General features: G+C 35.4%; 1 protein-coding gene across 5 annotated transcripts in view; it reads left to right on the top strand.

Moving 5' to 3' along the window:
* MAPK8 (mitogen-activated protein kinase 8) overlaps nucleotides 1-15,304 on the top strand; it is a 90,302-nt gene extending 74,998 nt beyond the window's left edge. For 2 of the 5 annotated variants that reach the window (XM_072971161.1, XM_006216096.4), the window contains exons 7-12: nucleotides 2,821-2,892; nucleotides 4,232-4,414; nucleotides 4,726-4,850; nucleotides 5,418-5,481; nucleotides 8,300-8,377; nucleotides 11,914-15,304. In XM_072971161.1, the coding sequence (XP_072827262.1) occupies nucleotides 2,821-2,892; nucleotides 4,232-4,414; nucleotides 4,726-4,850; nucleotides 5,418-5,481; nucleotides 8,300-8,377; nucleotides 11,914-12,059 (668 nt within the window). In that variant the 3' untranslated portion in view covers nucleotides 12,060-15,304. Of the gene's footprint in view, nucleotides 1-2,387; nucleotides 2,460-2,820; nucleotides 2,893-4,231; nucleotides 4,415-4,725; nucleotides 4,851-5,417; nucleotides 5,482-8,299; nucleotides 8,378-11,908 lie in introns of all 5 variants that reach the window. The other 3 variants (XM_072971163.1, XM_072971162.1, XM_072971164.1) reach the window with 3 other exon arrangements.
* The last annotated feature ends 1,762 nt before the right edge of the window (nucleotides 15,305-17,066 follow it).

Genomic DNA, 17,066 nt, shown 5'->3' with positions numbered 1-17,066 from the left:
AAACATTTCCTGAAATAGGACCTAGACATTTTTGCTAGGAAGGAGTCCAAAACAGCAGTTCACTTCAAATCAGGAAACTGTATCAAGTCAGTCTTCCGGGTTCTTTTTTATAAAAGATAACATTGAACTCAGGACTATAGCTTAATTTCTTTTTCTGAGCTAATTAAAAACAAACACTTTAAACATTTACTATAATTCTTTTGTTCTGAAATAGACTGTTCTGTTTCTTACTCTTTTCCTAAAGTTGTTTATACCGTATAGAATCCAGCAAGTTAGGTTTAGTATTAGACTTTTTTTTTTTTTGAGAATTGGTACTTCCAGTGACCAGCATGAAGATTACTTCTGCATTTGCTGTAAAACCATTGATTGTCACAGATAATGTGTAATGTGTCACTCGGTCCTATAATTGGGATCTTGGGAGCCTCCTACCAGAAATTAGCACCAAGAAAAACTATCATATAAAAAATTGACATAAAAATTGACATACTTTCCTTTCTTAGATAAGAATTATATAGATCACTTTATTGCCTTTTTTTGCCCGCAGGAAACTGAGTCAAATGTAATGCTTAATTACGTAACTGTATTAGCCAGCAGGGTTAAACATAAGACCTTCCTCCTTTTGGGGACACTTCCCACCCACCCCCACCTGTTCTAACAACGTTGTTTTATATGGCTTTTATTGCAAGCTACCCCAATGTTTTTTGGAAAGTGTAAGATAACAGAATATATTTAAACTGCCCAATAGACTAAGCAGTTAGGCCCTGTAAAGCTAGTTTTACGTATAAATCAGGCTTATTGTTTTCTGAGGAAAGGCTTTACTGACCCATACAGTATCTTCTCTCATGCTTGCAGCTTTTGAAATCTGTTTTAAAATGTTTTTCTTAAGATTACCTGCATAAGTTGTGTTCTGAATATTTAACTAAATCTTGCTATTCTCTATAAAATCCATAGGGAAAAATTATTGTCATAGATTTTTGCCAAAAATGAAAACCCTGGAAAAGGTTTTTCTCTGAACTAGTTTATGAATACTAATTTTTCCTCTAAAATTTTATCCTTGAAAGTTGAATCATGCTGTAAATGTAAAAAGATTCTAATGTATTTTAATGTGAAATTTTAGAGAAACCTTAGTTCCATAGGATTTCCAAAATTTGTCCCAAACTTAACTCCTAAAATTCTGTAATGAACTAGCTGTCTCCTTATGAGTGTACTAGAAAGTACAGACTTTTAAGTGCCTGAGTTCTGCAGCATGGGTAAAGGGTATATCTCTAACATCCTTCCTAACATTTTGCTATTCAAGAATTGGAGCCTTCAGACTTCAAAAACAAATGCAGTTTTCTGAAGCTTTCCTTTCACATTGCTCCTTTTCCCCTTCTTATATTAAATTACAGGCATCTACTTTTTATCCGATTTTGAAACCGAAAGATACAAAATGTCAGAGTATTTGTTAGTTTTAGTGAAACAGGTGGAGGTCCTCAAACTGCCCATTTCTGTGTCTAGCAGATTCTTTTCAGCATTGATTAGAGCTCTCATTTAAAGTTGACAAGGGGCAATAAATCCACCAGGAGACTGTAGATAATAAATCTGTGGGAACTTTCATACTGTATTCAGCCAAAACTAACTTCTTAAGTCAAAATAGTTTGGGTTTATGGGTTTAAAAAACTTTAGGCGAAAACATATGAAATACATTTTTTACTAAGTTTCCTTAATTGATTATTTGTTCATTCTCTGCATGCTTTCCTTTGGGGACAGTAGAGTAAATGCAGCATAGTGTTGCCAAGAAGACAAATAACTTTCAATTCAGAATAAACTTAGCACTTCTCCATGCAGATTTATGAAATCCAACTTGAAAATTTCTGAAGAGTTTTAACTTTTTAACTATAGTCATTCAGAGAAACATTCTTTCTGTTAAACCTTTTAATATACTCGATTATTTCTGCTCATGCTTTTCTCTTTCATTTGACTTAAAGAGAGAGTATAATGCACAGTTGAACTTCAAAATAGTATCAAGATTTTATTTTTAAAATTTTGCTACTTCATATGCATTTTCAGCCTAATTTACAAGACTTGTGTTTGGTTCTTTCTTATATTTTGTAAACTAATTCTCAGGGACAAGATATATAGGGTTTTTTTTAATTATGGGATTTCTGTGCATAGCTCTCACTTTAAAATTAAATATGTAGTTAAAAGGCCACACTTCACATTTGCTTTTGTGAATCAAAGCCTTTTGAAAAATACTTTGTGTTTTAAATTATTCCATTAGCTAAAATTAAGATCACTTTTCTTTTTGTGATGTTTTGCCGTTTTTATATAATGCAGTCATATTATGCTTCTTTGATTTTAACAACCTTTTGCTTTGCTTTTCCTTCTTTTGTGCTGCAAACATATAGTGGATTTATGGTCTGTGGGGTGCATTATGGGAGAAATGGTTTGCCACAAAATCCTCTTTCCAGGAAGGGACTGTATCCTTGTGCTGCTGCAGCAGTTTAATTAGTCAGGTGAACTCCCAGTATGTTCTCTAATGAAAATGAATAGAGTGCACATTCATACAGGTGGGGTTTTTTAAACAGATGTAAAGTTTGTGGCTGTTATAGTTCAAAAATTGTTGAGAGATGAAGCTGAAATATTTGTAGGCTGCATCTGGCAGTAGGACATACAGTCTCTGCTGGTAGTTAGAGCACATTCACTGTCACTCATTTTTATTTTATACGGCTTTCTATAATTTTGAAGTATACATGGTGTGCGTGATTTTTTTTTAATGTTTATATTTTTTTTTATTTTAACCAAAATCTTTACGTTAATGTCATTGCATTTTGTTTTCAGTTGACATTTGGTCAGTTGGGTGCATCATGGGAGAAATGATCAAAGGTGGTGTTTTGTTCCCAGGTACAGATCGTATCCTTATCTTTGGCCTAAAGTGTAGTTTCTAAAGGTCAAAATGTATGACAGCACTTCAGCTTGGTCAGGTATAATGTATTTTGTCTCTCCCTGATAAGAAAGTATTGTTAAATTACTCTTTCAAAATACCACCTGTTATTTGACATAGACTTTCCTTTCCCTCATTCATTGGTTGTCTCATATGTTAATTCTGAAAACTGCTCAAGTTAATTATCCACAATCACTTGCTGGCTTTGAATTGATTTATTTCACCTAAATCAAAAATCATGGCTTGCATTAAAATTTCCCAGTAATTATACGCTTGAGTAAGTCTAAAAGTATTTATGACTTAATATGAATTTTGGAATTGTCTGTTGCTTCTGGTCATCCTTTTGTTTTGTACCCCCCACCTCCTTTTTTTGTTGATGTTCTGTGTGTTTTATGTCTTTTGGTTGTTGTCTCATTACTCAGCATAACATACTGATCTGTTTGCCAAAGAATTTCAGCAGTAATAGTTCTATACGGTGATGAGTAGATTCAGGTTCATGACTTTTGTTCAGCTGACTACTTTTAATATTTACATTAACAGTGATGTGTTATGTGTTTATCAGCTAGTGACACTTGAAATCGTTTTAGGAAGAAGAATGGGAAAAGCCATATTCACTGAATTACAATAAAGTTTTAGGTCTTAGTCCATAGGGAGGACTTGAAGTGTAAAGACTAGGGGGAAAGAGACCAGGGATTCTGACCTTACAACTTACCAAAATAAAAGAGTTATGTTCTTAAATTTCAGAGCTTTAAAAAATTTTTATTAACATAAGCAAAACAGAATGGCAAAAGAAAATGCCACTTTTATCAGAGCCATCATTTTTATTGCTACTAGTTTTTTTCTGTTAGTGTAGAAAACTCAAAAAAGCAGTACAGATGATAAGAAATATTTCTTATCTTCTTGGAAATGCATTCATATTTTCTGATAAGCTGGAAGAAAAAGCAAATTTTGTATTCTAGAACTGTGTACAGTTTACATTTAGAGTTCCTGTGGGTACTAATTATCATTTTTCTTTGAGCCACTTACCATTTGTATTTAGAATTTGTGATTTTAAGCTTCCATTTTTATGATAAAAATCAGTATTAGTAGACATACACATACACGTAATAAATAAGGTTAACAGAGCTTGTTTATTGATCTTTTTGTCCACCTACAGTCATTGCCTTTTGCAAGGTGGCTATAAGATTTATAACTGCCACATTCTTTCTTAGGATTTTTTAATTGCCATTTTCTTGTTATTTTAATATGGATGTGACTAATATGTTGGACATTAGATACACAGTATTTTTCTTAGCTACTTGATATTAGATATTGATCAGTGGAATAAAGTTATTGAACAGCTTGGAACGCCATGTCCTGAATTCATGAAGAAACTACAGCCAACAGTAAGGACTTACGTCGAGAACAGACCTAAATATGCTGGCTATAGCTTTGAGAAACTCTTCCCTGATGTACTTTTCCCAGCTGACTCAGAACACAACAAACTTAAAGGTACTTTTGATAAATATGTATCTTTAATCCCTTTGTGGGTAGTTCGGTGTATGAGGGGGTCACGTGGGGTTGTGTTCATATTCTTATGGGACACAACATTATCACTGGGTAGTGGAACAATGTGAAGTTTTAGTTTATTTTCAGTTAATTTTTTTGGTAATTTTATATTTTCTAAACATGTGCATAATTTTATAGTAAATTCTATCCTTTAAAAACATTTTTAATAAATGATAATTTCAAGTTTCTGAAATGTATTGATAATTTTAAAGCTTTTATGAGATATGTGTACATTAATGTCATTATTTTTGCAGCCAGTCAGGCAAGGGATTTGTTATCCAAAATGCTGGTAATTGATGCATCTAAAAGGATCTCCGTAGATGAAGCTCTCCAGCACCCGTATATCAATGTCTGGTATGATCCTTCTGAAGCAGAGGCCGTAAGTTCTCTTCTTAATGTTTGAAGAATATATTACACTCTTACAGTTAGAATTGAAGTTAGGTTTAGAGGATTTTTAAATTTTTAAATAAAAATATAAATAAATAATCATGGTGTTTTCCTATTTTTGCATGAAAAGTTCCTTAAGAGAACGAACATACCCAATCACTTCTTACACAAAATAAGGTTCCCTCCCAGTTTCTTGCCTTTTTGCCTCGATACCTGATATGATGAGTTAGCATGTTGAGGAGCTCTTTGGGGAAACATCTTAATTTAGTTGTGAAACAAATTATTGTTTCCAAAGCCTTGCACAATTCTATGATATAAGTAAAATGTGACAATTTTCAAAAACAAGAAGAAAAGAAAAAGAGGGTTAAACATCTTTTTTCCTGTCATGGAGTCTTCCAAAACTAGCCTCTCTACACAAGAACATTGCTGATTGTTGATTAATCTTGGTCTAATGATATATTTTTCCAGGCCTTCTGTCTGACTAATATTTCAAATAATTATGAAGAATTTCCATATTCCCAATAAACTGGCTCAATTATTATTGCCTTGTGTTTTTCAGCCACCACCAAAGATACCTGACAAGCAGTTAGATGAAAGGGAACACACGATAGAAGAGTGGAAAGGTAACATTCACCACATTCTTTAAGAATGAAGCTGGAAGAGCTTCTGGCTTTCTGTATTGATTATTCATCATGTTAGGGAAATGAAAGACATTTTCTATTATTCGTAACTGATATTTGATAACATAGTTATTAATATTTTTACGAAATTAGAAAGTTAGTCTCCTTCCCTCGCAGACTTAATCCTAATGTCTTATGTTCCCCACCCCAGATACAGACACTTGAGTGCTTTCTAGAACTTACTTTTTTCCACAGTCTACAGATACACAAACGTGTGTTTGATGTCTCAGCTTTCTCTCTCCCACCTTGTTTTAATCACCAGTGGTTGCATACAGTGCACACTTGCTATGTTGATATAATCATACATTTTAGAGATTATCCTCTCTTCTTCCTGGCTCATTTCGTTTAGTGCCAGGTTAGTGATCTACTGTGTGGCAGTGTCACAAGGTTGTCCTGTATCCAGCAACCTCCTGAAGAGCCTTTTAAGTTGTGTCTAGTCTACTGTTACAAACAACTGCAGTGTTTCCTCTCCAAAGGAATTGTACCCCTTTTCACTTCCATCAGCGTTGTGTAGGAGTGTCTGTTTTACCCGTACCCTCACCAACAGGGTGAGTTAATTTTTAATCGTTGCATATCTAATATAATAGTTTTATTGTATTTTTTTTACTTTGGTTGAACATTAATAATGCTTTGTTAGTCATGGAAATGTTAAAATATTTCTTTACAAGATTTTCTGGGACATTTGGGCCACGTAACTTTTAGATCCTGTTTACCTCCATTTATATTGTTGTCTTTAAAGTGTTGACCACTCTTGAAGCTCATGACTTTGGGCAAGTCACTTGATCCCCTTTTTCACCTGATCTGAAAATCAGGTAGACAGAAGACAAGAGCTAAGACCTTAACTATTTGGAAGGGAAAAGGGACTGGGGAGGTATAAACCAGAGCAGGTAATCCATCTATCAATTCACCGGAGAGGAATGAATTTGATTCTTTCTTCTTAGAAAAAACCAGAGACTAGTAAGTTGACTTTGGGAGACATATAGTTAGACTCTATAGAGCCCACCAGAGTGATAGAATTGAGTAGAACCTAGTGCATCTGTATATGTAAGATATATAATTTATAAGAGTATAGTGACTATGGGTCAGAGTATGTATTAAAATATCTAAAAAGATGTTTTTATATATCATTACATCTACAATAAATATTTACGGTATTTCATGGCATCTTAATAGGTCACCAGTTGTAAAACACCATAACGTGCCACTGAGAAAGAGAAAACAATGCCAGCTGTACTGCACCATTGATTATAAGATGCAACCCAATTTCAGAGATTTTAAATCATGAAAAAAGTGCATATTTAAAATCGGTGAAACACAGTACTTTCATTTGTAGAAGGATGTAGCTGGGATTTTTGATTATCCTAAACATGTTTATCTTTATTCTGTATCTTTTTCCCCAGCCCCAAACGCAGTTTAGTATGTACTTACAAGCTATCTTTTTTAAGATCTGCTTAAGAATTTTAGCATCATTTCAGAAAGAAAAATTCATTGCCAAAGCCATTGATTACAGATTGCTTTACCTAGGTAGTACTCCTAATTAGCTTTGGTTCTCCTGCCTTAATCCCTTTTCACAAACAGGTGGTGTTTTCTTTTTTTTAAACCTCCTATCTAAAATGCTTATCATTCCTTTTTGTTTCTTTGAAGAAAAGCATCTCCCATTCTTTCCTCTGTCATGACGTCCTGTTTTTCCCCTTCTAAGCCCAAGTAGGTTACCGCGGTAAGCAAACTTAGGTATTTGTAGTTCCTGTTCATTCCAGCGTATCCACTTGTTTTACCTTATTATCAGCATAAATGTTGCCATACCCTGTGATCAGAAATAATTTGTCAAAAATGTAAGGAATTACAGACTCCTTGAAATTCTGTGCAACATTTTTGCTTGTACGTTTTCCTCAGAAGAGGGTTTATTGCTTTTACGCAATTCTCAAAGGATTTCGTGACCCAGAGAAGACAGTGAATAATGGCAATGTTAGCATCCACCAGAAGGTTCTTCCTAAGTGGACTTGCAGGCTCACAAGGCACGTCACACTTGATGTCAGGATCATGTAGACGAATACAGGGCCAAAGGCACATCCACCGGTAGGGCAGTCCGGCATCTCTCGGCAGCTGGACCAGTCCTCCCGGCAGTCTGCGCACTGGCCAGAAGCCCAGTTAAGGAACAAGATTCCCACGGAGAAGTCTTGGCAGTGATAGCATGCCGTGTTTCAACTCTGAAGGAGTTAAACTACAGCTGCCTGATGCTTTTCCTTTAATGAAAATTTATTTGTATTCTGTTCTGATTAAAGAAGCTTCCACATACTCTTGCATCTAAATTGTTGAACAGTATCTGTGGGTAAGTACCTCCGGTGTATCAGGTAATGCCAGGGCTCAGGAAATAGAAGTTCATAAGACAAATTTGATTCAAGCCCTCACTGAGAGAATTAAATGAGCATTTTTAGTACAGAATGATTTATGTGTGATACGGTTATAGTACAAAGTGCTGGTAGAGTAAGAAAGATAAAGCTTCTAACCCCAGCTCTATCTTTAATCCACCTTTCAGAGTATTATAGCAGAGATTTTTTTCTTTCAATATAATTCATGGATGAGGATCAAGGACTTGTTATTAACACCTTTGAATGTCAGGGAGGCTGACACTTCTGGACCATCATAAGGACACTATTCATAGTACTTAATGTGTGTAAAAATTTCTTATTTGAAACATATGTATCTTGTGAGATTGGCTCTCAGACTTTGAGAACTTTGTTTTTGTTCACCTCTTTTTCAGAATTGATATACAAAGAAGTTATGGACTTGGAGGAGAGAACCAAGAATGGCGTTATACGGGGGCAGCCCTCTCCTTTAGGTTGGTTACAATATAAGCTTGGTTAAGATTACAGTTTACTTCTTGTTTTGTAATCTTCAGTGGCGCGAAACCTTCAGTTCTTTCCATATTTACTACCATCATTATTCAAAGTGTAGTAAGTATATGGGGTACAATTTGGGTGGTTAAATTTGAAAGCACTGGCACACAGTTGTACCAGGGCATTGTACTATTATGTCAGTAACTGACTTCATAAAATGCACATCTTTTCCTGTGCTACTGACTTTCCATTAAAGAACAGAAATTTAAAACCTTTTTTTGTTGTTGGCACTGTCTTTAAAGAAAAAATTTCTTATAATTCATTATATTTACCTTTCTATTATTTTAACAGTCTTTACTTTGGATAAATAAACTAGAGCTTCAGTGCAAAATCTTGTACATGATGCCTAGTTAACCCTTTTCTCCTTTTGGTATTTTTGATTTAACTAAGGCAGTAACGATAAAACTCCTGTCAGAAAGTATTCTGTCTCTAAGAAGAACGCTGGTTTGTAGGGTGTAAACATTTTCTTTTATCATAAGCTCATCTTATATTTAATTTTAGTACTTGTAAAGCATAAAGAATTGAAAGGAAAAGTTAAATGACAGGTAACAGGTACATATTAAGTACCACACTACATGACAGACACTGGTGGCTTATGTACTTTGTTTGGTTTGGCTCTCCAAAACCCCAAGGAAGGATTGTTTATGAACATTTTACAGATGAGGAAACTAAAGTTTAGAAAAATTAAATGATATAAGACTACAGATCTTTTTATGTAGAAAAGGTAATACTTGAAGCCATGTTTATCAGTAAGTTTAGAGGACATGGATTTTCCAGATCCCCTATGGTCTCTGGCTGCCAGCAGAGACTTCTGGCTACAGAGATTAGTACAGTTTTATGGAAGAGATTAAATTTGAGCTGAACTTTGAAGGCTGAGTAATGTTTCAACAGATAGATCTTGAATTTGAGTAAAACTGTGCCATTTGAATCATCCTTCTTAAACTCTTCTGCATTCTAAGGAAAAAATTGGATGTCGTATCTAACATCTTGTTTATAAGTAAGATTTATAACTATAGTTTTAGGTGCCCATTTTATTGTACTATAAACATATATTTGTTTAACTAATTTTTGTAGCTTCCTGTAACATTTTTGGTTGTATTTTGAGTTCTTTTAATTCTTTGTTTTTTAAATTCTTAATCAGGAATGCAATCTTCCAAATTATAATATAGATCTATTGAAAATATAAATTAGTTTTGACATCTTTTACCTGCAGTTGCTTTTTTAAAAAGCTACATTATAAATGCTTTATAGCTGAGTTAGTTAATTAGCTTTGTATTGATATACAGTAGTCATATAAGTGAATTATTCATGATGGAGACTCGAATAGAACTTGAAAAAGTCCATTATCAGGGAGAGTTTTACACTTTAGCATACTGTTCTAGTGGATGGCACATCCAAAGTACCATGTGTTTGAGTAAACTTAATCTCATGATAGAGCAGTTGTATTTGTTCTTAATGTATAGGTGAAAAATTTGAATCCTAGACATTACTTGACTATGGTTATAAAATAAGTCAGTGGAAAAAGACCGGACTGCAAATTTCTAGACATTTCTGGATTCTCAGTTGTAGCTTGCAAAGAAGAGTGTTAGTAAATTAATCTGTTATAAAAATATTTAGTTCTTAATTATATGCAAAAACAGAAGGAAACAGTATTTAATGAATCAAAATATCAGATAATCACAGTGCCATTTTGACTTGATTTTCAAATATATTATTTTTTCACCTGGATTGCATCTTATTTTTATTTTGGTTTGGCTAATATTAAAATGAGTTTGCATGACTTTTTTGAGTGTGTAGAGACTCACCGAGAGGGAAATGACCCAGATACCTGAAATTAAAGATTTTTCCATATTATTGCCATTCAGATTTTGAGAATTTACTGTATTGTTTTAAAGGTTAGAAAGAAACAAGTGGTTTTTTTTTTCCCTTAGGTATTTGATTTTCAGATTAAAATAACTGTTTAATTATGATGCATTTAAAAGTTAATTTTTCTCAGATTAAGAAATTTGGTTAAAATGAAATTTGGACTAAAAAAACAGAGGCATGAAAAATTATATATGATAAAATTCTTTTATGATTTGAACGTTTCAGTATAAGTCTTTGAAGCTAGCCATGGTATGTATTCTGTACGCTTCAGTTAGAAAAGGTGCATCCTTTTCTATGTGCACAGTATTGTATGGGTTGGACTTCCAAACAAGTAATGTCTCTGTTTCACTCCGACTGGGAACCTAATGGACCTTCCTTGTGTCTAGAAGGTTATCACATTTCTCCGTTTTCTCTCTTCTGTCTGGCCTAAAGTGCCTGGTCTGCTTTCCTTTCCCATTTCACCTCCCATCGCCTGCTCTTTCCCTTGTGGTTCCATTCCTTTCTGTTTCCCAGCCTCCACCCCAGCACTGACATGCTGAGTTCTAGAGCAGTGGTTTTTCAGCCTGTTTTGTTTTAACATCATTGGGTCCCTGAAACTCACCCCTAAGAAATTCTTATTGCTCAGTTTGAAAACCATTTCTCTTTATTCCATAAATGTGTTCTTAAGGACTTTTATATAACTTGCATTATTTAATATACTCAGATTTGCAGTGACTTTTATTTAACGATCATTTAGTTCAAAAGCACTCATCTAGGGCATGAGTCACCTTTAACATATTCCCCATCTCCTACCCCATGTCATTCCCTCTCCTTCCTGACCGAACCCCCTTGAGAGGATTTTTCTATGTTAAGTATTCCTATTACTTTTTAAAATCCAGGAAATTCTTGTTAGGGTATGCTTTTGGTAAAGGTCTTCCCCAACTTTATCTGTTTAATAAACTCATATTTGCATTTATCAAGTATTAGAAGAGAAACAGCAAGACCTGACTTTACCTAACTAGGGCACTTGTGTGACTCTGGCAAGTCATGTAACCTCATGTAAAATGGGGCAGTTGAACTAAGGATCCTTTGAATTAAGCTAATTTTGCTCTTTGTCTTGGTTTTTGCTTTAAAACAGGATGTACCAGAAGGATTGTTTGGACTTCACAGTAAGAAGATGTCATAAAGCATTTCTTTATTAGGGCAGCAGTTTTTAACTTTTTGAGTCATACATCCCATTGAGATCCTCTCTCCAACAAAATGCAATACAGGCAGTTTTGTATGTATTATCAGTATTATTCATACACAACCTAAAGCCAATTCATGAATCTTACCATAGAATCATTTCTAAATATGGCTTGTACTTAACAATTTTTGTCTTGAATTGAAAATGAAAAGCAAATTAGTAGAAAGGACAGGGCTTCAGGTTTCCAGACATTTTCAGAATTCTCACCTCATAGTTTGCAGTGAAAAGTGTTAGTGTTGGGTTGAGTATCACTTGCAGTTATTTTTAGTGAGCCTTTTAAAGCCCAAAGAGACGTTACTGACCACTAGAGATAGTCAGTACAATACAAGTAGCTCGGTCTGCAACTCTGTCTGCAACTGATTTGCTGTCTTGTTTCTCATAGCACAGGTGCAGCAGTGATCAATGGCTCTCAACATCCATCGTCATCATCGTCTGTCAATGATGTGTCTTCAATGTCAACAGATCCGACTTTGGCCTCGGATACAGACAGCAGTCTAGAAGCATCAGCTGGACCTCTGGGCTGCTGTAGATGACTACTTGGGCCTTGGGGGGGTGGGAGGGTTGGGGAGTCGTTTAGTCATTGATAGAACTACTTTGAAAACAATTCAGTGGTCTTATTTTTGAGTGATTTTTCAAAACTGTAGAATTCATTTTGTAGTAAAGTAGTTTATTTTTTTTTAATTTCAAGTGATGTAATTTAAAACTTAAGTTGTGTTTTAAAACAGCAACAAAATTGTATTGTATTTTTGCTGTAATTAACTGTATAATGTAAACCTAATTATTTTATCATGGTTTTAAATTTTTGCATATTTGCTTTATCTTATGCTGCTGATTTTTTTTTACTGAACTTGTAAGATTTTGTTTATCAAAGCAACTATTATGTGGTGACTTGCCTATATCATGAATTATTTAAGATTTTTATAGTTTTTTTAATTAGAATTTATTTCAAATGTTTTGTTCATGATGCTATCCTTCAGGGTTATGTGCTTATCAATGAAATAACCCCAGAGGAATGAGGGAAAATAACCTGTAGCCAGTTATATTCAGGAATAACTACTGTAAATGATGAACGTGTTTTTAAAAAAAAAAAAAACCTCCAATATTTTCTACTTGCCAATTCTGATTTAGTTACAATTGGTAGGTAATCCTACACGAATTTTAGCAAAAGCCCCATCATCTAAATGGCAGAATAACTCAGAGCATGTCAATGAAGATGCTGGGCGTCTACCACCACCCTCCTATCCCCCTATCCCACCCACCAAAAGTAAAGTAAGAGAGTATGGTTTTTCTGCAAATCTGTGGCATGCTCAAAGCTTATGGTCACGTAAAATCAAGAGGATACTTCATGAATAATACATTTCAATGCAAATAAACAGATGGTTCACCTTTACTAGCCATGAGCCTGTCTTTGTGTACACTGAGTGAATCTACGCAGGCTGTAGGTCCCAGCAGTGATCTGGAGTCTGGTCTTTCCCTTTCCTGCAGCCTCGGGCCCTTGGACCTGTCCAGTTTCCTGTTAGAGTATCAGTCAGTTGAGCACCAGTTCTCAAGGTGTTTCTGGCCATTTGAGTCTACCTGTGGCATAATCATATTTATACTAGCTGTCGGGAGGTTCCAAAGCCTACTTAGATTTCTGTAGGTGATGTATAAAATGAGCAATATACCGTTCATCTAAAAATAGTAGCACACAGCCATATATAGGATATCGTTTTTTAAGGACTGTTTCTTCACATTGAGCAGAGCAGGCATAAGTGGTGGTTACTTAGTCTGAGTCTTTCCTTTTTCTTTTTTTATACCTGATTTTCAGTAAAACACACAATGTGGGTGTTGAACAGTGCAAGAATGGTGCTGCTCCTGACAAGTTGTATGGTAACTGTTTACATTTTATATCTGCAGAATTATTTCTCTATAACTGAATTTTTCTTAAGTAAAATGTCATTGAAGTCTCATTATCTCTGAAATACGTTGTCTGTAATGCCCCAGGCACTTTTTATTATTTTTGGAACAAGAGGGATATCATGTAATGAACTGGGAAATGCGCACTTAAACAAGCGAAAGGTTCCAGGCAGAAAGCCCGTTGGAATTAATGACCAACAGGAGCAAGAACTGGTGTGGCTCAACGTGCAGCATCTGAAAGTCCGTTTGGCATGTTATTCATATATTTAGTGCAAAATTCCTTTCGAGTAAGGTATTTTAGGTCATTGTTAATGTGCAATATTTAGGATTAAAATACATTAATAGCCTTTTTATATGCTTTGAAATAGCAAGTTTGTTTTTGATGGTTTAAAGTCGTGATTTCTAGTCTCTTTTGAGGTTGTCAGCTGTTTTATCAATCCCTCTTCTACTCGTATGACAGGCTGCATTCACTTTGTTAGGCAAATTAAAGTTTTGAGACTGTAACACCTTTTGAATTGTATGAACAGGATTGGATTTATGATTTCAGAAGAAATTCGAGCATGAATGTGTTCTTAGTTTGTATTAGTCTGACAATTAACTAGCTTTATTTCTGTAGGATGGGTTATTTCACTATTGCACTTTAACAACTGACATGCTCTCAGAAGATTCTCATATTTTGTATTTCCTTGCTGATAAGCCATCTCTATTGATACAGATTTTGGTTGAGCAGGGAAAGCCAGGTGTTGTTACTGTATCGTTTGTTGCAAATGCCAGCTCCCACTTGCCAACCAGCATGTTTCAGTTGATTCAAAGAAAACTCTTTATTAGTCATGTAGACTGAAATATTTAAGTTATGCCCTGAATAGAAAGTCTGTTTGTTAGTGTTGTGTGCCCTGGGTTTTTAAAATGCAGTATCTAAATACAACTTTCCCTCTTCTCTTGTAAGTCTGTTAAACTGAAGATGTTCTAGTTCTTTTTATTTTAGAAGCTTTTTGAATCTTTAAAACATCTTAAACGTTTATGGTTTTTAAGAGGAATTACAAGTAAGATTTCTTCTGTCAAGCAGTACTTACGTGAACCCACCTTGCTTATCTTCTAACTTTGATTTTTCAACTTTTTATACTTTAAATACCCATCGTCTTACTGTCAGAAAATTATTTTGACCAAGATTTATTATTCAACTTTGTAGGTGAGGAAAGAGACACTAATTCTTTATACATACTTCTTCAGGATTACAATTCTGTTTCCCTGTAATATGTACCATACTCTTCTGTTACCCTCTAATGTATTCCAACCATTTGTTAAATGATTTTGTTGTTGGGATTGCTTAATCATAGTAGATATAAAAGGAGCATCTCAACTGTTGCATACTGTTTGCTCAACAGCACTCACTTTGTCACACATCCTCGGCTGCTGACTGCTCCTGGTGTGCACTCTTCCAAGTTGGTAAAGGCACAGTGCATTCACACCAGACTTCCTAAGAGAAATGCCAGCCTCTTAAGTGAGGAGGCTACCACCCAGCCCCCTTAACGATATCAAGAAGCTTGACTGTACTGCAAAGCAGCAGACCTTCCCGTCAGCCCTTTGGTTATTTGGTTCCACGCTAATCCTGCTGCGTTGTCTGAAAAGGTGAAGGTGAAGGTGAAGAGGACATCGATGTCTGGTAGTGAAGTCAGCAGCAGGCAAGTGAATGCGGTTGGGGTTACAGATAAGACTTGGTACACACTGTTGGCCTGTGTGTGCTGCACTCTGAAGACGTAACTGCTCATTGTTGCCTAGGCACAAGCCTGTACAACATTTTGAGGTAAAAACATAGTCTATTTTCAGAAAAAAAAAACTGTTGTAGTTTGTGAGTTGTTTGTTGTTCATTAGTCAGACACTAGCTGTAGAGTGAATGCATGACGCCCCACGACCCCCGTAAACTCACCAGTAGAAAAAGCAAACACCACTGTTCTGTTGTTAGCAGCCCCCCTAAATGTTGCCTCCGATCCTTTACGTTTTAGGACACACTGTGTTTCTACTGATCTCTCTTAGGTTTTTCCTGAATCAGAGGAAACTAATTTTTCCTTAATAGCAAGAAAGATGAAGAGGTAAAGGGCATTGAAGCAGAAATGTATAGTTTGGGGTACGATTAGAAAACTGGTAAGGAAAACAGAAATCCGAATTTCAAACTAACTGCTCTTAGTTAAGTGCTCTTAAGGAGAGTCTAGTAAGAGTATCAGTTTCTGGCCATTTCTGGTTTAGATTCTCTTCGTTACTGAAACTTCTGAGAAATATTACCTGTGGATTAGTTTTGCACAATGTTCTATTCTCACAGTAATTTAACAAATTGAACTAGGTTTTTATTGAACTACCTCACACTAATTTTCTATGCTTTCCCAAGTAAGCTGTTGCCCTTACTGTTAGATCTTCACTGAGTGTGAATTATAAATGTGTGTTAAATACTTTATAGCCAGTGTTGACACATTACCAGTAAGTATGTAAAATATATACCTTGCATCAGTAAGAGAGACTCACCTGTCAAACCTTCCACTGTCCGTCTCGGGAAATTGTTAGATGTGCTTGTTGGACATTATGCTGTCTGTTTCTGTAAGTAGAAACCTGCTCGTGACATCAGTCCATTCTTTACATTTTGCAAAAGGAATAAATCTTAGTAAATTTTACGAAGAAATAAATTACTTTTGTAGGCCCGATATTTGGTATATTTTTGAGAAGCTCTTAATCTTTTAGCCGAATGATGAAGTTAAAGTGAACTAGCTGTCTACCTGGACTGTGACATCTATTTTCTCATTATAGCTTATCCTGTTCAACAGGTTTTGAAACCTGCAACCTGAGTATGATAACTGACATTTGCTTTTCTCCCTATATGATGCCGTTCCTTCTTCATTCCTCTCCCTTCCCTGTGTTCCATTCCCTCCCCTTTCCTCTCCTCTAGACAAAACAAAATGGGGCACTTTGTAGGGAATGCTGAGATAATTATTGTGGTTTTTAATCATTCATGCCCTAGTCATTAAACATGCACCACTGGAATGTAAACAATGTTATCTAGTATGTTAATTGGTTATAATATTTTAAATAAAAAAGAAAAAAGTGGTATGAAAAAAAATGAAATTAAGAGTTTTTTCATTGAAAACAAAATATAAATTTGTGGTAAGCAGTTTTTCTGGGCACCTTCAAGATTCCCTATGGACTGGGATCCACAGGGTACTAGGACAGTTCTCCTTAGACTTGGATTTTATACAAATTCTGAAGAGCCTAAACTATCGCCCTGGTTTCCTGGCTTGTGTAGTCTTGCTTTTCTGGTGTTGGAACTTGCTAGAAAAACATTATCTAAAAAGGAGAATTTGCTTCAGTTCCCTTAACCTAGTTCTTGGTAACCATGTGACAGAGCAGCCATCATGGCCACTTGGCAACAGTAAGTATTGAAAGAGGATCTGTTTCAAAACAAACCAGGGATTTCGGCTCTGCATGCGCTTCCAGCTTTGCCAAGCAGGTGTTCTCCTTGCCCACACCAGGCAGGCTGCTGCGTGGATGTCAGGCTCGCCCGCTGCGGACGTCCAGTCTCTGTATGATGACACTTTTCCCTCTTGCTCAACTCTTTCTCCAGATGACCCTCGTACCCATGTGGTCACATTCCCCTTCCC

The sequence above is a fragment of the Vicugna pacos genome, chromosome 11 (assembly GCF_048564905.1).
Source record: "Vicugna pacos chromosome 11, VicPac4, whole genome shotgun sequence".
NCBI lineage: Eukaryota > Metazoa > Chordata > Mammalia > Artiodactyla > Camelidae > Vicugna > Vicugna pacos.
This window is presented reverse-complemented; position numbering and strand designations above follow the sequence as displayed.